Below are 20,873 nucleotides of genomic sequence, written 5' to 3'. Positions count from 1 at the left end.
GAACATCATGATGATCCACAATAAGAAGTGTGGTGAAAGGTGTAGAGAGAAAATTAAGACCAGGCTAAATAATTTCACTCTGTGGAGAAATAGGCGAGTGTCCAATCCAGGACAAAAAAAAGTTTTGTTTATACAAAGAAACCAATGAGTGCTTGCTGGGAGAATTGACAATCCTGTACTAAGAATTCAATTTTGAATATATGACAGACAATGGATTTGTGACCAAACACCAAACCAAAGGGCTTTTTTCAAATGATTCTATTTTTGGAATATCTGTAATACATAAATCAAATTAATGTCACCAAAAGGAGCAAGGACATTACTTTATCTGTCTGGCGCAAAAACCAACCCTCAGTACAACTTTATTGAACTACATCCACAAGATGATGGAGTATGAACTCCACTTGTAGAATGTCCCTAGACCTGATGGAGCATAAGCGAGGAATTTCATGGAATAGCACATTTTGTCTATTCAGGGGCACATCCAGAGCATTGTTAAAAACTATTTCCAGGAACAAAACAAAAGAACCAGAAGTGGCACCATTCAAAGACTGGAAAGCCTGCCGCGCAACCCTTTTCAATTGAACTGCATATGCCTTGGCCTAGGTCACTTTGGTCTCCAACTCCCACCCTATTGTGCAGTAATATTCTTTGATAGTTGGGAATGTAGTCCTCTAAACCTGTAGCAATGTGCAATGAGTAACACTGCCTTCCTGCTGGGTAAAGCATAGTACTGCTCATTAACTGCAACATTTGGTCCCTGCTTATATGGTCTGTCCATAATTGGCATGGGGAGCATAGTCATCACATCAGGACAGCAGTGACGATGCAGGGAGAGGACAAAGCACCCTGTTACATGGGCATGGGCATGAGCTTTCCAAGGGACACGGGTGTGATCAACAGTATAAAAAAAAAGACAACCAATGTTCACTTATTCAACTCTGCCCTAAAGCTGCATCTCCTACACCTCAAAGAATCACCCACACACTGTAGGCCGTGCCCCCCTCAAGTCCAATGTCACCACAAATGACTGAACTTTTATTTCCGATATGAAATCCGGTGGTCAGTATCCTGGGGATTCCTTTGGATCCACATTCACTGAAATGCATGTCGACCTCTCAAACAAAAGGAGAGTTGGACCCACTTCAACACTGAGCAGGATAGTCATGATGCTGTGGTACACCCCAAACGGCAAGTATAGGTTCATTGCTAAGAATATGAATCAACCAAGTAGGCTGGTAATCTGATAGGCAATCTCTGCTGTATCCAAATGCTAGCGGAAAAGTTAAAATTCACCACTGGCAGCAACGATCTCTAGTTCTTCAGTGACTGTTTCAGCGCCCATTACAAGGAGCTGTAGATAAGAAGAATGAATGGAGACAATGCTTAATCGGAGTAAAGACTAACAGTTGTAGAGTATGGTGCAGTTGTGCATTTAACGGTCAGTAGATTTCTAGAATCCAGCAGTAACAGTTCAGTAAAGAAACTGAGTCCCAACAATGCTTTTAAAGTTCTTTGTTCTTCGGTTCTCCAACAATAAGGCGTGGGTGCCACTCTTTAATAGTGCTCATGGTTTTCCAATCGTTAGGTGTCCGATACACACTGGGATGAACATCAAGGCTTTTTCTGGAACATTGTTTCATAGAGCCTTTCAACTCGGCTGTAATCCCAGGTTAATGGAAGGCTCCATCTGTCGGCTCCCACCAATCTCTGAAAATGTCCGATGTCAGCAGACACTGGCAAAGCTTTGCCAACACACTGCTGTTGGAAAGATAAAGCAGCAAATCGTCCACTTAGTAGAAGAATGAAAACAGACCTTCCAATTAGGGGAGTGCATGCTATAAAACAAACCTTTGGTAGGCACCTGATTTGGGAAGTAAACATAGAAGAACTTTTCAGGGTTACTTCCCAGGATTCCCCACAAAATGTTGATTCTGCACAAGAATTCCAGACATTTTTCATGTATCCCACCACCATATCTGGTCTTTGCTCCCCTGCCCTCACCTTTCAGAGACAGGCAGAAGAAATAACCATCTTTGACATCATCAATTTCCTTTCACACAAAGGGAAAAAGGTTGAGCAGAAATGTTTACACTGAATTTTTAAAAACAAGGTGCTTGTTTGGCCATGCCTTGGGATTCCGCAAGCTGAATCCCATTAGGTAATTTTGCCACCCACCAATGGAGTTTGTGAGAAACCTGAGGGTATTCTCACTCCTATCCCCCTGGGAGCCACTATGCAGGTGGCCAGGGATGCCATTGCTATTGGATCCTGATCCTGTGGGTGGACAAGCGAGGGAGGATCACCTGGGTAGGGGGTCTCTGGGGATTGAAGGTGAGATGCCTTTTGGCAATAAATGGTAGCCCCCTTATCTTTGTGATAATCAACCTACCCTCCCTCAACCTTTATGGGTTATTTTAGGAGTGTTCCCTTCTGAAATACATTCAAATACTGAGACGAAGAAGAAGCAACTGAGATTAGTAAACACTACTCACTCTCACCACTTTGGTACTGGGACGAAGAAGATGCACAAAGGTCAGGCATGTACTACTAATGAGAGTTAGGTGCCAGTAATTGATGAGTACACCTGCAGTCCATTACTGACTGTCAGGTTTCCCTTTCACTCACAAGCTAGTAAAGCTCTTAGGCTGCTTAGATCAGGTGTAAGATGTAAGCTGGTTTCTAAAATTGTTGTGCTCTTGCTAAGAATGTCATAGCCCAATTTTCCTTAACACATTCTATTGTAGGAAGCAGGAGTGACTGCAAGGTAAGATGGGGTCACTAATTCCAAGTGTTGATCGGTCCTTCAGCTTCAGTAAGGTAGTTTGGAATCCTGTGAAGGGTTCTAAACTACCTTTCATTCAGACACTGAAGAATGTCACTGAATATTTGAGCTCCTGAGAAAAGAAAGATCCATAGGAAAATCTTAGGAGTTTGAGTCCTCTTATTTTAAAAGAAACGCAAAGTTAAAATGCCTTTGTAAATAATCTGATGTTTAAATACATGGTTTCCTTATTAAGCCTGAAACAGTTTGTTTAATGGATTTCCTTGAATAGTGTAATACGAACTGTTGTGCTTTGACACAAGTGCATGAATTCATAAATTAATCTTGGTGCACTAGTAGCGGTTACTAAAACAATTAGCTGAACTCATAGCATGCGCAAGCTCCAACAACACTAGTGTGCGTGCGTGTGTTTGTTTACTTTCCCTTTTGGTTCCTAAGCCGTCAGGATTACCCAAACGTACAAGATACCTTAGAGAAATGGACCCTTGAAAACATGCAGCGTGCGCGTGTATTGCCCAAGAAGGTTTCTGAAGACCATTAGTCAACACGTCAGGAAATCCTTCTTTGAAGTCTGAGGCAGCACATAGGCACTAGAAGTCTTCTTAAGTGGAACACTAAGCAATAGGACTCAAGTAGGCAACTTAATTTGAAAACTAAATCAAGACAATATATTGATTTTTTTTAATGAAAGTTCGTGTAGAGTTCATTGGATGTTAGTTTAGAATCCATTGTTCAAGTTTAGTGTTCTAGTCAAGGCAAGGTTTGGAAGGAAACCTCTTTTAAGACTGAGAAAAAAAGGTTTCTAAAAGTTATCTAAAGACACAACAGAGAGCAGAAGAAAAGAGTGTCGAGCCTCAAGTGGAGTTGAGACGGTCTCAGTCAGGTTTTGAAGCTAGAGAAAAGAAGTAAAGAGCAGATACTTTATAGCCTTTCAGCAGAAAGCAAAGGCTCACAGGTGCAAAATGATTCTTGGGAAGGTATGTACAGGGAGTTGAAGGACATTCAGCTAAGAAATGTAATATCTGTATATTTGTTCACAGGTCAAAGGGAGTCATCTATTCAAGAGCAAGATTCCAGAGGGCGGCAAGGAAGACTATCCACTTCCCCTTTCCCCTCAAGGTTGTCAGCCCTGCAATTATTTATTAGAAGATTGTAGAGTGGGTGAACCTAGGGGTCTGTGGATCCATTGTCAGCTCCCGCAAGAAGAAAGAATTGGGACCGGATAACAACATGTGTATAAAAAGTTGTAACTATGAAGTATATATATGCACTAAGAAGAGAAAGGCAAATACAGTGTACAACTCAAACTGGTGACCGTTTCTTATATGAAACCTATAGCATGGTCCAGAAAAAAATTGACCCGCTAAGCATGTATGTAAAATTACAAATTCATGGACATTTTTCGACATGATATGAATCTAAAACAGTAGTATAAAAACAACACCCACAAGAAATTGATACAATACAAAAATCACCTTGCATATGAAACTTATACACAGTAACAATTACACAAAAATAAAACCATTCGATTTACCACAACAGGACAAGTGAAAAATCCCTACTAGTCCAATATGTGTGATAACAATTGTCGGCCCAACATGTTTCTGTCCCTAGCACCACAATGGTTGGATATTCATCAGATGCTGTCCACTGAAGATCTTTCATGAAGTATCTTATTCTTGTATTGTCAGTGGGTTGATGGTCACATGTATTGAAGACGGGTACAAAAAAAAAACTTCTGCTTGTTAGGCATGGTAACGCCACATCACTGGACAATTAACTTCCAATCCTATTGGATAGGACTTCTTAATTGAAAAACAGCCTCTCATTGGCTACTGCAAACTGTTTTCCATGATCAACGCCGCTTCTAAGTGCGTGTCAAATACACAGGTGAAAATATCTTCACCAACATTCCCAGCATCGGTATAGAACACCCAAATGGTCATCCAACAGGTGGGGAGATCCGATTTACTTCACAAAAGCACCAGGTTCCCGAGTGCGGCCACCAAACCCAAGGTAAACCATGCCACTGGGTGTGCCTAGCTAGTATGACTACACGCCCCTCCTTGTACCCGCAGACCAGGGTAGGCAATCACCTGTGTCCAGTGTGTCTAATTTGTCCTGATGGTGATGAGTTTACTCCTCCTCTTATAATAAATCTGTACCTGGTTTCTACAAAGACTTTGGGGACTTTGTTGTGTTCCACTTTTCAGTGCAGCTTGCCCATTATCGGGTCTGTTGACTACCTGGTCGAAAACTGTTTACCTGACTGGGGTCTTCCCACAAGCCACCCCAATTGTGGCCTGCTTCTCACTTCCAAACACAACTATGGTCAGTTACTTTGCTAAGTAAGCACAGTGTCATTGGGACCACCTAATCCAGAGAGGACAATTGCAGTGTGGTTTCCCCAGATAAGGCCATGGATGTTGACTTGTCAGGAGTATGCACATGCATAATATTGCACTTTAACTAAACAAACTGAAAAAAATACAAAATGTTCAATCCTGTTGCGAGTATAAGGAGAGAGCCTTCAGGACAGCAAGGAATTCCTCCTTACCTCCCAGTAGGAAGAGAAATAAAGCGACCTCCCTACCAAGTGTTCAGGTGAAAAGATGGGAAGAGCCACAAAAGCAGCCTCATGCCAGTGCAAGAAAATACAAACAATAGGGCGAGTAGGAATAAGACCCCATGCTCCCTTCAACACCCCATTAAAAAGGTGTACATACCGGAAGTGAGTGTATCCAAAAATAGAGAAATCAATACAAGGTCGAGGGGATATAAATCAGCGACCAGAGCCCCACATAGCAGCATGAGGAAGGGATCCGGGTGGCCGAACAGCAAGTCCAAAAATTCTGCAGGAGAATTCTAACCCGACAACAAGAGGGAGCAATTAAAGAATAGGACCACAGTAGGAGGGAACACAGAAAGCAGGAGTATACTTCCTTAGATAACTCCAGGAGGAGGATCCCAGATGAGGAAGGAGTCCCAAAACAACAGACAAAACGTAATCTAGAAGGCAATCCCTTTTCCCAGCGTAAAAAATGAGAGCAATACGATGAAAAGCAACAAAGTCTTATCACAGAAGATCCGTCTGAAGTCAATTCATTTTAACCAGGGAAAAGATACCACCAGTCCAGTTGCCAAAATTAGGTTTATCAAACCAAAACGACAAAGCAAAGGAATCCACGGTTAAGGGGCAAAGGACAAGAACACCAGAGACAACTGTGCAACAAGAAGTTGTTGAGAAGGGCAGAGCATCCGCTCTGTTTGCTTCTTGTTTCCAGGTCATGAGCCTCGTCATGGGCCAGTACGGCCCTGATTGGGCAAACACACCCAACACAGGCTGCGTCTACCATCCTGGGCATTTATTTATTCGTTGATAGCACCCAGAGGTACAGTACAGTCAATGCAGTTGTGACAGTGAGGTAACATTGTGGTAGCAGACGGACATTTTTTTTTTTTTTTTTTTACAGGCGTGGTGACCGCAAGGTTACATTATGGTCACAGAACATGAAGGAAAAATTGCAGACTTTAGGACAGAGACACTGGGACAAACAAAAGAGTTTTCATTGCAGGCAAGAAATGTCCGGTAAGACAGAGTTTGCTAAGCATATTTGTTAAAGAAAGTCGTTTTAACTTTTTTACGGAAGATCAGATAGGATGGTTCATCTTGGGTCCTTGGGGTGGAAGGGGGAGGGACAAGTTCCAGAGAGAGATTACAATGATCTAATTTGCTGCCAATAATGGCCCTTGCCAGCGTGAGGCAGTTGTTGGAGGTGGGGGGGGTTAATGAATTTTCTGAAAAGGTTGATTAGTTTGGTGGAATAGGCTGCGGAGGAGGCAACAGCCTTAACATGTTTGTGCATGTTTAGCTCGCAATCGAGACTCCAAGGTTTTAACATTGGTCAATACAGGGATGAGTTCCCGTCAATGTAGAAGGAAGCAAAAACAGAGTCAAGGTGTTTAAGTCGGTGCAGGATCCCACAATGAGGAGTTCAGTTTTGTCTTCATTCAGGTAGAGATGGTGATTTGCCATTCAGGCCTGAATTATACTGTAGATACGGTTTATAGTGGCAGAATCCAGTTCGTGATTATCGGTGAGCTTCAGGAGGACATATGTGTAATCGGCAAAGTTTGTTTAAGGGATGTTAAGGCTATACAGGTGATCAAAGAGAGGTTTGCGGTACATATTGTACAGTGTGGGTGAGAGAAATAGGGATAGGCTCTGCTGCTTGATCACCAGCAAAGACTCTGGCATATTGTTTGATCCATTTGGCTGCTTCTTTGGAGAGGTTGACTGTGGCAGTGACATAAGATATCATGATAAATGTGATCAAAGGCTGCTGAGAGGTCGAGTCAGAGGAAGATAGCGAGGTCCCCAGTGTCTCGACTTTGATCCAGTTGAATCACTGTAGCCACAGGATTGCCTGCACTTCCAAGACCAGCACCCATACACTGAACCAGGTACTCCCCAGGCCCACTGTCTTGAGGGATGGAGGCAGCACACATTAACCATCACAGTGCAACAAATACATTCTTTGTGAGAACTAGAGAAAACCAAACTTAATAGAAACCATCCTCTGTATTGCCAGACTACTGACAGTCCTGTGGTGCAATGCTCCAAATAGCCTTTTGGTAAGCCAACCGGTACAGATCAGTGTTGATTCTCATTAAACTTGGGTATAAAAGCAGCACTTGCCACTATAATCCTTACACTTATTTGTAGTGATCCAATTTTCTGTGCAGACCGACCAATCAGGGAAATGGAGAACTTATTCCCAAACAGATAACTGTAGCGACCACGCAGTTCCTGTGTAGACAAACCTATTCAAGATCTATAAAGAGATGAGAAAAACCACCCTCAATATAAAACCTATTGATGTGACTACTCGGCCAATACGTAGGATTTCTCGCCCCAATTACAAACATTCTGAAAGGTCTAATGTTAGGAAAACAGACTGGATGTATAGGTCTGGAACCAGGAGCATTATGTCGTCAGAGAACCCTTTACGGCTTTGTTGTGGCCAAATATTCTCTGACATACCGGATTTAATTCTTTGACATTCGCATCATGCTACACACAAGACCTTGGATGAGATTGGTTTAAGCACAAGGGAAACAATGTAAAACACTGGTGGAAAGCACTTCTGAACATCTTCCTCATGGTAGACCATGGCTGTAGTTAAAAAATAAAAAATAAAAAAAAAAGAATTAAAAAAAAGGATATGGTGGTATCGCATCTTGAAAGCGTTCTGTGGTTTTCTTCCTTGAAATGTACAAGACAAATGTAAACCACAACTGCACATGAGGTTTGTGAACACCATCTTTTGCTCCAAACCATAAAAATACATTAATTGGTCAAAGTATATTGATCGCTGTGAAATACTGAAAACTCTGATGTGAAGAATCACCATTGGGAAATATTTAAAACATTTTAAAAATAGCAACTATATAAACCAGGTCAAACTTTGAACCAGATTTTGGTCATTTGTCATAAATTATGGTTTCATTTAATTTCAAACACCGTCAGATACTAGAGTGCCACAACCTCCAACTTTACAACCTTTTATAAGGGTTCCAAATTTGGGCAGGAGGAAGACATTTATAATTAGTACAACAAATAGTTTGCTTTTTTGAATAGTGCAAGGCCTCATAAGGCCGGCCTTCAAGCACCTGCTCCAGCAATCTCATATTGGCCCGATAGATCAACCTTTTGTGTGACCATACAAGTAGTTGCAGACATTACAGAATATACGTCAGTCAACCATGCAGAAACTCCTGTATATGCACTAGAGCCAGATAAGCGTAAGAACACTGAATTGAGTCATATCATACGCCTGGATTTTATTTTGCAGCATTACCTTCCATTCTGACCATTTATTGGTGTACAGCTCAAATGTTCTGTACTTGAAAACAGTGGAGATACAACCTAGAGTATAAAATATTGGTTTAGATGGAATGTAGTCAACGTGGTTTCTCCGGAAATACGATACTCAGAACCCTGACCATAGGCTTTAGAAGATCCACTTTGAAGTGTTGTGTTTCGCTGGCATTCATGATCTACATAAAGCGTGCAGCACCTGTTTGAAATTTCACCATTGCAGGGTTAAAAGGAAAACAGAGGAGCTGTGATTCATCACCGCACCTAAATGCCTTCTGGGACTTGGATGCTTGCAGTGCTATTTTTGCTTCCACTAATCATGTAAACTGGTCAGTAAGTAAATGGGAGGTGCACTCTCAATCAATTTTTCTCAAGGAAACCAAATCCTAGTTGTGCTCAGCTTGTACTTTCTCACAAAATGCAAATGTGGGAATCATGGGCCATGCTCTTAAATCGGAGGTGCATTTGGCACTGCAAACAGTGCAGCTTTGAAGAAGAGCTGGTGCAGAAGTATGGACGACGAAGTCAGTCCCCATTTTCACATTCAAAGTACACGTTTGAACTTTCAGTGAACCTTACAAGCCCCCTATGTCACCTACCCTGAATTGAAAATTACATTTAAACAATAAATGATTCGCAGGGACAAGACCGGCTCAGAACAGAAGTAAAAGCTTGATGGCATCTGCCACATGTCCATCGAGCACTGTGCAAGAACAAAGGATGTCTTTGTGTAAGCTTCACATTTTCTTCATCTTTTTCTTGGCTTGTTCGTTGAAGACTGGCGAGGATCCCATCAGGCTGTCTGGGGACTGGGAGCTGTAACTTCCCTCAGATTCATCAGGACTCTGGGGCATGCCCGCATTACTCATTGCTGACATGGGCTCCTCAAAGACGTTGTTGCCTAGTACACTGTGTCCATGCACGGCCCCTTCTTCATTTTCTTGTGGCTCAATTTTCACCTGCGCCAGATTCCACAGGGGTGAGGCATTCACCTCTGCACCTAGAACAGTAATAAAGCATCAGTGAACTACTGCGCTGCAGAGAGTGCAAGTTCATGTAAGAGCATTACATAACAGGAAATAAGCATGGGTCCAGCAAAGAGATGGGGATGAATCTCTTAGCAATGTATTTGTCATTCATCAAACGCATTGCCTATACACAGAATAGCTTCCATGTGCAAGGTTCTCTCAATATCCATCACAGGAAATCTGTTCAACTGTCTCTAGTGTTGAACTGGCAGGGGGATTTTATTCTATTCTAGAGTTTCACAGCTCTACACTCCAGCTGAAAGAATGCTATTGTAAGCCCAGTGATAGCTGGTGGCACAGGCGCCTGCTACTGGACAACTTGCAGACAAGCACCATCGACAGGATGCCAACACATGTTCTGCTATGGAAAAAGGTAGGAAATAAATGAACATTTAATATACAAGAAATGACTGAGTCAAAAGGCAAGTTGAGTAAGAAAGAGAAAAGGCAATCAGGAGATAACAGACAACTGAAACAGGGGCTCTAGACCAAATGAATGGTCAGTGTATTGCTTGAAGAGCATGTTGTAAGCAGCTCCTTTGTTGGAAGTACCTTAAATACAATTGTTTCTGACTGGCACCTTGAAAAAGACTAAAAAGTACTCTGCAGGCCTATTTAGGGAATCTAAAAAGGATAAGAGACAAGGGGCCAAGACTTCCTGATCTGTGTTGAAATAACCAGTGTGCTTAAAGTGTAATAAGTCACCAAACCTCTTATTCTACAATGAGGAATCAGTATTACCCATAGAGGCCAATCCTCCATTCCAGCTGCACCCAGTTTCCAAGCTCTGTGATAACCAGAGTCACCCCAATTACCCCCACATAGTACTCAATTTATCGACCTACGGAGGATGAAGGTCTGAGTTTACCAGACTCGGGTATTGAACCACCCTTGCACTGCACTGTGTTGGCAAGGCGAGTGTCGTCCTTGAACAATCCACCCAATAACTGGTGGTACAGTATGTTGGTAGGATTATTTGGATGCATAGACTAAAAAGTTACCTTCATGGAGATTCCAGTACTCCAAGTCCTTGCTCTGCCACCTTCACAACTCATTGGGAAAGACCACCCGGCAGGGCGGATGGTAAAAGAAATCTCCAAAAGAAGGCGCTGTCACTTTAAGACTTTTAGATTGGGGCTCAGTACGCACAGCACACATTCGTGGGCTGGCCCAAAACCCACCCGTGTCTCACCAACCCAGCCCAAAACCCACCCATGCGTCACCAACCAACACCTCCCAGTACCACTGGCTTTTCTGATGTGGAGCTTGTGCTACAGCATATGCACCTAGGGCGACAGATGGGAGGGCGTTGTGAAGGAGGGAGAGGAAGGACTAGGAGTGCAGGAATCACCATGAAGGTAATTAGTTACTATTCTTTCTCTCTCCTCCTTCCCAACTAGTTGGGAAACCTGACTGTGCAGATCTATTAAATGGGCAAAGGTGACAGCATTTTCCAGGTCAGGGTTCAAGCAAAAATGTTTCAAAATACTTGCTGGCCGAAGAGCATCCCTACTGGATGATGTGTCTAAAGACTAATGCTTCACAAAGGCATGAGCAGTATGCCAGGCAGTGGCTCTATGCTAGACTAATGCTTCACAAAGGCATGAGCAGTATGCCAGGCAGTGGCTCTATGTTACAGGGACATGTCTCTGGAAAGCCACCAATGCTGCTCTAGCTCTAGTAGAGTGGGCATGTAATCTTTCCAGAGCTTGGAGACCAGCAAGATTGGAGGCTTTAGAAATTAACCTATCAGCCTAGAAACTGTGGCTTTACTCACTCTGTTTCCAGGGGAAAGAGCTAATATGTAAAGCACAAGCGGACAGAATTCATGAAGGGTTTAGACCTTTCCGCATAGAACTTTAGGGTTTGTGCAAAATCGAGCTTTTGCAAAGTCTCCTCTACTGAGCGAGTGCGAGGTCTAGGATGGAAGATAATCAGATAAGAGTTTATGAATGAACTATATGATTGTATATTACATACCTTAATAAAAAAAAATTATTAAAATCAAAAAAGAGTTTATGAATGAAATATGGCACAGTCCGAAGGATGCCCATGTCTTTATAGAAGACGACACAAGGTTTTTCCAAAGAAAGAGCTTGAAACAAGTTTACCCTTCTCACAGACATAATAGCTATTTTCCCTGTGAGCCGGTCCAGGCCTGCACACATGAAGGCGGTTGAAAGAGCCTATGAATGATAGCGGCCAAAACCATATTAAGGTCACATGAAGGGGAAGGTTCCTTGGAAGGAGATTGGGGGGGGGGAGGGGGGGGGAGAAACAGGGGGAAATTAAGAAGCAATTCAATATGCTACATAAATATTTCAATCTTTCAAGAGAAAATCTCTTCTGGAGAATTAAACTATGCGGCTAAGGCACACAAATAATGCTTGCAGGATTGAATCTGAATGCCTGTGTCTTTCAAATAAACAAGAACATGTAATTTCATTAAGCGGGAGCAAATCACAAACACAATAAATATTACACAAGTTTACAAAATAAGCAAGCCCATTGTGCCAGGAAATAGCCTAACAGTAAATCATGACACATAACAAGCACAAAGTCCTAAGAATACAATCCCATGACGAAGTTTAACAAAACACAGAACCGACAAAGACACACACAATAAAACGTAGCATCTTCTTATTCCACTCACAATAGAACATGAAACCTTAACATTAACCATGCAAGTCGTAAAAGGTTCCCAAATATAGCCCCCCCTCCCGCCCCCATCAAAAACATAACTTTTCCATATCTAGACAGAATCTCCACCTGTGGTTTTCCCTAGTTTTCCAAACCCTCAGTATTTACTCTTCCACCATTACCAAATGCTTATCAATCCACCGCCGGTGACTACCAGCCATCTCACATCTATGCATTCCCGACAACAAAACAACCTGAATCGGCAACCTAAGAAAAGTGATGTTCAATATCAAATCCAGCCTATCCAACACATCAATCCAAGAATTCTGGACCCAGTGCATTCCCACAACACGTGCATTAATAGTCCCCTTTCCCTTACCCCTGCCCAAACAAACATTGTCCAGTAAACCAAGCTTATTCGTTCACACAGGCATCGAGTAAAACGTCCTAGGATCTTCTGCGGAATGAGTCATAATTTTAAATCCAATATTGCCTTAAATCCAGCTCTCATCAAATAATCACAGTGCTCTATTGAAATATCACAATTCTTCTCCATTGCCCAAACATGATGTAACTGGTCCCAGCACTCAACAGGATGCCTGCAAATGCCTGCATATGCTAAGAAATGTCAAAACCATTTGAAGAGGCGAGTCGAATGTCCTACAAAGTTCTGGCCCGTTGACCAGTGGAGTGTCTATCATGCCCAGCCTATGTGATAAGAGATATTTGAGTGCTGTATATCTTTCCAGTTCATGATTTCAAGCTAAATTGACAATGCATTGTAGCAAATCTCACCATATGTTCATTTGTTAAGACATCCCCTATCCTCAGCTGCAGCTTCACGATACAGCTTTGCCAGTATAAGGATTTGTTTCCAATTTGAAGAGCCAGGTTATGCCACAGTGCTGCATCATAATGTAACCACACATTCTGATTATTATCCATTAACCATGAAGTAAGGACTTTCTGAGTAGACGCAATTGAAGGCAACCTACTGCAAACATTTGGCGCCTTCCACATCAAATATACAGTTGCCAATGCGGAAGGGAACATCACCTTTCTTTCTACAGCCACCCAAATCGGAAGAGAATTCTCATCTGATGCAAAATAACAGATTATATAAGTCAAATGTTTTAGCCTGCCTTGTGCACAGGGGCGGACCAGAGTTTGGAGAGCACAACATTAAGATCTCAATCCGGTGGAGGGTTAGAGATGGAAGGGTGTAGCCTCTTCACTCTTCCATGAATGCATTAATGACAGGAACTTTCCACCAGGATACTTTGTTTTGTAAAGTGGTGCAAGATGACAGAGCCGACAGGTGTACTTTGATGAAGATGAATACTAGGGCGGAGTCTAGTAGGTAAAGCATATAATGCAGAACGTTAGCTGGGGAACATTCCATTGGGTCTAGGGTTTGTGACCTGCACTATTATCACAAATCTCTTCCACTTGTTGAAATAGAAGTGTCTGGTGTTGGGTTTCCGTGCCTCCTTTAGGATATCCATACACCTTTGTGGAAGACTTAAGTGGCCAAATTATATGACTTCAGGAGCCAGGCTGCCAAATTCATAGATTGAGGACAAGAGTGGGGGGATGCTCCCTTGTGTTGTGTGAGCATGTTGTAGGGGCACAGGAGCTTGATTGGGTTGCACATCGCCAGTTTGAGACGATGTGGAAACCAAGGCTGTCTCGCCCATATAGGAGCAACCAGGATTAGAGAGTCACTTGTTCTTGGTGCATCTTGTGCACAATGCTGCTGAGGAGTGCTTTGGAGGAAAGGTATAAGCAAATTTCCCTGACCAGTTCATCTATAGGGCGTTCCCCTTGGATCCTGGTTGGGGAAACCTGGACGCCAAGTCTGGGCATTGCATGTTTAGGCTTGTTGAGAACAAATCTAACGGGGGGATGACCCCATTGGAGAAGACTCCATCTAGGATTGCCACTCATGTTCTTCTGGCAGAGGGTATCTGCTTAGATTGTCTGCCAGAGCAATGAGTTCCCCTGGAACGTGTTGAGAGGTTAGGAACACGTTTCCACTTAAGTGCCCACTTCCATATTTTCTGGGATAGTTTGGAGAGACTGAGTGCATTTCTCCCTGCTTGTTTATGTAGAACATGGCAGTGGTGCTGTCTGTGAGGACTTGCACTGTTTGATTTGAAAGATGTTGCAGAAATGCTTGAAGAGCTTTGAGAACTGCCAGAAATTTTAGGACGTTGATGCGTTTTTGGGCTGTAGCTTGTGTCCACTGGCCGGGAAATGTGTGGTGGAGGAAGTGAGCCCCCCCCCCGCCACCATCCAGCGAATGAGGCATCTATAATTAGGATTGCTTGTGCTGGTGGAACTCAAAAGGGTTTTCCTTTTAGCAGGTTGTCCCTGGACCACCAGCAAAGGGCCTGTACCAGGGTCAGCGAAACAACCACTAGATCATCCTACTGACTGCTTGCCTGAGACCATTGTTTCGCTAACCACTCCTACATTGGGCACATGCCTAGGCGTGCGTGTGGAACCAAGTGAAAGCATAAGGCCATCATCCCAAGCAAGCACATTGCTTTGCATACAGTTATCTAGCGACCGGCCTTGTAGTGAGGTACTTGCAACAGCATGTTTTGGACTCTCTCGTTTGACAGGAAAGCCAGCTCATCTTATTTTTAGAATTGCTCCCAGATATCATTTTATTTGGCTTGGGACTAGACTTGATTTCTTTTTGTTGATGGAGAAAATCAAATTGAAAAGAAGGTCTATTGTCTTTTGTGTATTTTGTCTGCATTTGAGGAGATATTATCCAGATAAGGGGTTTATGGGGATTGACTGTCTGCGCAGGTGTGCTACCACTACTGCACGCACCTTTGTTAATACTCTTGGAGCCGAGACAATAACGAAAGGGAGTACCTGGGTAGTGCACTCGCGCTATTTTGAATCGCAGATATTTTCTGTGCGCAGGGAGCATTGAAATATGAAAGTATGCATCTTTCATATCCAATGTCGCCAATTAGTCCCCCTGTTTTAAGAGGGGGATTACCTCTTGAAGCGTTGTCATGCGAAACTTCTCGGGTTTGACATATTTGTTCGCAGGTCGCAGATCTACAACTAGGCGCATGGACAGATCTTTTTGAAGTAAGTTGAATGAATACCTTTGATTAACTGGTTTTCTGGGATGATCTCTATGGTGTCCTTCTCCAGCAGTGTCTTTACTTCTTCTAATAGTATGTGCCGCTCTTCTGGCATCATCTTTGTGTCATGGCAGGCGGTTGGGTGGCTGTTGTAAAAGTTCAATGCAATACCCGCCTACCACAGTGGACAACACCCACTTGTCTGACGTTATCCCCTCCCATGCATGGGTGAAGTATGAAATTCGATAGCCTACTGGGGTGGCATGTGCAGGGACCTGCAATGGTGCATCATTGTTTGGGAGGGGTGGATCCCCTCCCAGGTGAGGTTATGCCTCTTCCTCTGGATCTTTTCCTCGTTGAAAACCAGAAGAGGAAGATTGTCCTTACGATGGGCCCAAGATGAAGACTGTCCACCCGGAGTGTATCCAGAAGAGCATTGTGAACCCAGACTCCGAAACCTTCTGGAGTTTGAGGAAACCCGGTGACTGTAGGGCTTGTTAGATAATTGTCCGAGGGATTTAAGAGGGTCACTATTCCTTTGCACTCTGGAAGACGTCTTCGACAGCCTTACCGAAAAGGACATTTAGGTTCCACTGGCATGTTAAGGAGGGATGCCAGAGTCTCCAATTTAAAACCAGACCATCTGCGCCAGGCATGGCCCTTGATGAGTTTGCCTTCTGCGATGATGCAGCCTGCATGGTCTGCTGCATCGAGATTATTCTGAATGATGCAGTTAGCAACCTGTTTGCCCTCTGAGATGGTGCTTAGCAATTGTGATTTTAGGGGTTCTGGAACCTCTTCAACCTGGTGTTCCAAGTCATCCCACTTGTGGCAGTCATAACTAGCTAGGAGTGTAATATTATTCGCAATTCTAGCTTGATATTCCGCTGGGTAGGCAACTTCCCTTCCCAGAGTGTAGGTTTTTTACTCTCTTTGGCGGTGCTACAGCTGATGCCAGAGGAGTGCCAGCTCTCTTTCTGGTAGTGGTGACGACCAGTGAGTCAGGTTTTAGCTGACCCTTAATATACAGCGGGTCTGTGGGCATCTGAGTAATTCTTTTGATTCTAGGGTTAATCACCCTTACGACGTTAGGCGTAAGGATGGCTGTATAGGTCTTTGTATAGACTGTAGAAGTGGAATAAACTGAGTGGCGGACTTGTCGCCAAGAATGTCCTCACAAGGTCCTGGTCTCCCTGTGCTTCTTTGGTGGCAATACTGAAATGTTGGGCAGCCTTTAGCAGCAGTTGGTTGCATTTGAGCCGATTATCTACAGGTGAATCTGCTACAGGCTGATTATGGTGGTCAGGCGACTGGATGACGGATGTTGTCATCGTAGTATTGGTCCTGACTGTTTAGGTCTCAGTGAGAGTCGGGGGTCTTGCGACCCAGAGATCAACACCATACAAAGTCCTCAGAGGGGTCTTGCTTAGTGTAGGCGAGGGGACCTAGGGCTTGGCAAGGTTTTTCGGCAGGGGGTTGATGTTTTTCAGCCCCTGACTGGGAGGCGTCCTTAATGGAAAGTTAGTTCTTCTGGATGTTTGTCCATGAAGTCAACAAAGCATGACACCCTCTTCATAACTCTCTTGAATTCTTCAGGGGTCCAGTCATAAGGGGGTGGAAAGCCTGAAGGGGTAGGCGTGGCTTGGGAGAGTGCCTGATCCTTGTGATGCATAGCCCCTGAGATTTTGTCTACAGGGGGAGGAATAACCTATAACCTGAGAGCATTGGGAAGACAAAAGCATTGAGGATTTTTTTGGTGACTTTGTCTTTAGCAGGGTAGCGGGGACGTGTCTTTAATTAGTTCCTGGATTTTCAGCTTATGTTTAGGGGACGCCGATGAGCCTTTCGCCGCCTGTTTTTCGGCGCACAAAAGGATGGCCTTTTTGTGCACGGTGTCCGAACTGACGGAGGTCCGGTCTCGGAGGCCTGTCATGAAACAAAGGCATAAGCGATGGCCCAGAGGACAGGGAAGATGTTGAGGCTTTGGCCTTGACATTAGACGATTTCGTCGAATGTCGGCCGTGGGCTAAGTGTGTTTGAACGTGTGTGCGCGCGCCATGGCTGCTGTGCGTCGTCTCCGTCACAGAGCCGCAGCCGGTGCTTATTGGAGGAGTCGGGGCCTGCACATGGGGTACCGAAGAACCCTGATCACCTTCGACGCCAATAAGGACACCGATACTGCGCTCGTTTTAATCCTCCGTCACGTCGATGGAGCCTTTGGCCGCATTGCGTGGACAGGCCAGCGCTTGGTCCGGGTGTAGAGTTTTCAGCCAGTAAAGTTTGCAGGATTTACAAAGTTTTCGGGATGTTCCCTGCGAAGACAGTAATTGCACACTCGGTGCATGCCCTTCCACAGGAATATTCTATGGCAGGTACAAAAGAGACAGGGGGTGGGGGGACTCGAGGAGCCCAGGAGGGACTGTTTGAACTCCCTTCGTAACAGGAAGGTGAAAATAGGGCTGGCACAGGCGACAAAGATGGAAGGGAGACGGGACCCACGGCGATGTAGATGCCATTATTACAGAATGGGCGTGGGGACACGCACTACATACCATAGCAGGCAATGGACCGGGACAACCCAACATCCCACATGCCCTCCCTGGTAGATGGGATTAGCAAGTGGATATATGCGCTCGAGAAAGAGACAGCCAGGGGGACATTGGCGATAGGAGACATGAAAAGCTTATTTGCAGCTATAACAGGAGAAAGAGCAGATAAAATATGGGAACAGGCAGGGTGCAAGGGGGGTGAAATTGAGTACCAATGCACACAATGGTGCTCCGTTCAACAACTGCTGAGCACACATGTGTATGGTCCTGAGAAGCATGTATCCAGATACTTGAGATTTAGGGGCAGTCATGGAACACAAGATGAAGCCCGACGAGGAAACAGTAGAATATATAAACAGGTTCAAAACCTTTGGATGTTGGAGACATGAAAGCCATGGGATTATTGTATTACTCTGTTCCATCATATATTAGTAAAGGGACTGCCAGCAGAGGTCCAGGCGTTTTTAAACGAGATTGTGGGAATAGAAGCAAAGAGATGGTCTGAAATACAGGTGACAATAGTGCACTACTGTAAAAGGAAGCAAGAGAGTGAGAGGCAGGCAACGGAAAATACAGCAAAGGCAGAAAATAAACTGGTGCAAAAGAAATGAGCACAATACACCATGGAAGGGGCAGTGCTTGTACCCGGCGCTGCCACTGTGGCGCCCTCTCAACAGGGTGGGTTTCCCCTGGGGAACATGCTCCCGCAAAGGGGGGGGGGGGCGAGGGGGAAATGGAATTTGCCACTATTGTATACACCACAATCGGGAGCTCCACAGAAGGGAAATGATATGCTGGGGGTTGGAGAAGGGGGCTTTTCAATGGGGAGAGGGTATCCACAGCGAGCAAGAGGAGGAGGAAGATATAGAGGAGTAGGGTGTTCAGGCCATGCTTTATATGCGGGAACATGGGTCATTTTGCACGCACTTTCCCCTTTCGGCAGCAAGCTCAGGCACAGGAAATACAATTCGCACAGCAGCAAGAATTTGTTGCGGCGCAGCTGCAGTAGGTGCAGACTCACACAGCACAAGTGCAGCAGGGGCACCAGCCACTGTCCCAGGGATCACAACAGGCCCAAGGGGGCCCAATGGATGGAGGGGTGGCACTCCCAAGTATAACGCAAACACTAGCACCAGCTACGGGAAATGCAGTAGTGTTAGGGTAGAACGTGGTGCCCCCATTACACTGGGGTCAGCATGGTCAAAAGAAATCTTTCCCGTTCCCACAAAGCAACCCACAACAATAGGGGGGCCCACAGGGCGTCCGATTGTGTCCAGTCCTAGCAGTAACTGAAAGTCTCAAAGAAGAACCAGAGGTAGCAGTGAAAATAGAACCAAGAGAATTCTCATTCCTCATAGACAGAGGAGCCAACAAATCCTGTTTAAAAAGGGGAGGTGGGAATTTCCGCTATCGGACAAAGTTATGACACGCAGGGCTTCGCTGGGGCAGTAGTAACAGTTCCAGTAACAACATATTTACCACTAACCATAGGGAAACAGCACCTTATAGCACCCCTATTGTACTCCAAAGACATGCCCATCAACATCCAGGGGAGAGACTCGTTGAGCAAGCTGAACACCACAATATCATTCACAGACAAAGGGATGGTGTGCTCGACCATGCTCCTTTTAGCAGCGTACCACCAAAGCACACCATGGGGCCAGCATATTTATCCAAGCATGTTTTTGTATGGGGTTGAGATATTTCTGGGTTGGGTACCTGGGATACAAGGGAAAGTTTTCCGATTGCCGTCAGAGTTTCTATTCCAATCGCAGTGTCGCAAGGAAGATGCAAAAGCTACCAGGCTAGTGCTACAGCTAGACGAGGTAGTAATATGCAAAGATATGGTGATCCTATGATAATGACAACATAAATTGTCATAAATGGCGTACAGTGCTATGCATTGACCCAAAACTGACAATTGCAAGAATAACGGAGAAGAAACGGTTCTCCGATGGAGAGGAGAAGGGAAGAAATGGTATTCCAGCTACAAATAGCTTGTCCAGTAGGAATAGTAAAATAATGGGTGCTGATACACACACAACTGGCAAAGCGAAGAAGTACACATACAGACTAAGATCTAAAAAACGTTACAGAAGGACTATGGACAAAAGGGCCCCGTGATGTAGAAATATTAAAAGGGGTAGGAGCAGTGACCTTAAAGTTAAAGGAAGGGACGCTGCTGCCCCGGGAAAAACAATACCCATTGTCCCAAGAAGCAGATGAGGGGATATATTAAACGTTACATGCTTTGTGGCAGCGGGGCATAATACAGACCTCCACATCGCCATGCATTTCGGCTATTTACCCAATAAAGAAATTAAAGGGAGGGTTGTGGAGATTCATACAAGATTTGCGTGCTCTTAAAGACATGGTTGAGGCAGAGTTCCCTCTGGTATCGAACCCCACTACAATAGTATGCAATATACCAATGAAGGCAAGATACTTCAGGGTCATTGATCTGAATAATCCCTTCTATTCCATTCTGCTACACCCAGATTCTAGATATTTGACGGCTTTTATGTACCGAAGAACCCAATTCGAACACACTAGGTTGCCCCAAGAGTATTGCGATTCGCCCAACATATTTAACAGAGCGATACAGATGGACCTCAGCAAACTACAAGTGACAAGCACGGTCATGCAATAAATTGACGATTTGTTGGTGTGTAGCGAAACTGAGGAACAGTGTAGGAATGATTCGGTGCATATACTGATGCTACTAGCAGTGAAAGGGTAAAAGGTGGGCAGAGAGAAATTGCAATACTGCAAGGAGGAAGTTGTCTATTTGGGGCAGATAATATCCATCGGAGGGTGCAAAACAACCCATGATAGGGTAGAGGCAATTCTATGACTGCACGGCCATGTACAGTGAAAGAC

General features: G+C 44.3%; 1 protein-coding gene across 3 annotated transcripts in view; it reads right to left on the bottom strand.

Annotated features, from left to right (window-relative positions):
- Positions 1-8,604: 8,604 nt before the first annotated feature.
- SUPT7L (SPT7 like, STAGA complex subunit gamma) overlaps positions 8,605-20,873 on the bottom strand; it is a 138,253-nt gene continuing 125,984 nt past the window's right edge. For all 3 annotated transcript variants that reach the window (XM_069608737.1, XM_069608739.1, XM_069608738.1), the window contains exon 5: positions 8,605-9,666. In XM_069608737.1, the coding sequence (XP_069464838.1) occupies positions 9,404-9,666 (263 nt within the window). In that variant the 3' untranslated portion in view covers positions 8,605-9,403. The remainder of the gene's footprint in view (positions 9,667-20,873) is intronic.

Source organism: Ambystoma mexicanum, chromosome 4q (genome assembly GCF_040938575.1).
Source record: "Ambystoma mexicanum isolate Mex_15411 chromosome 4q, UKY_AmexF1_1, whole genome shotgun sequence".
Taxonomy (NCBI): Eukaryota; Metazoa; Chordata; class Amphibia; order Caudata; family Ambystomatidae; genus Ambystoma; species Ambystoma mexicanum.
The sequence above is the reverse complement of the archived record's forward strand: the minus strand, read 5'-3'. Positions and strand labels throughout refer to the sequence as shown.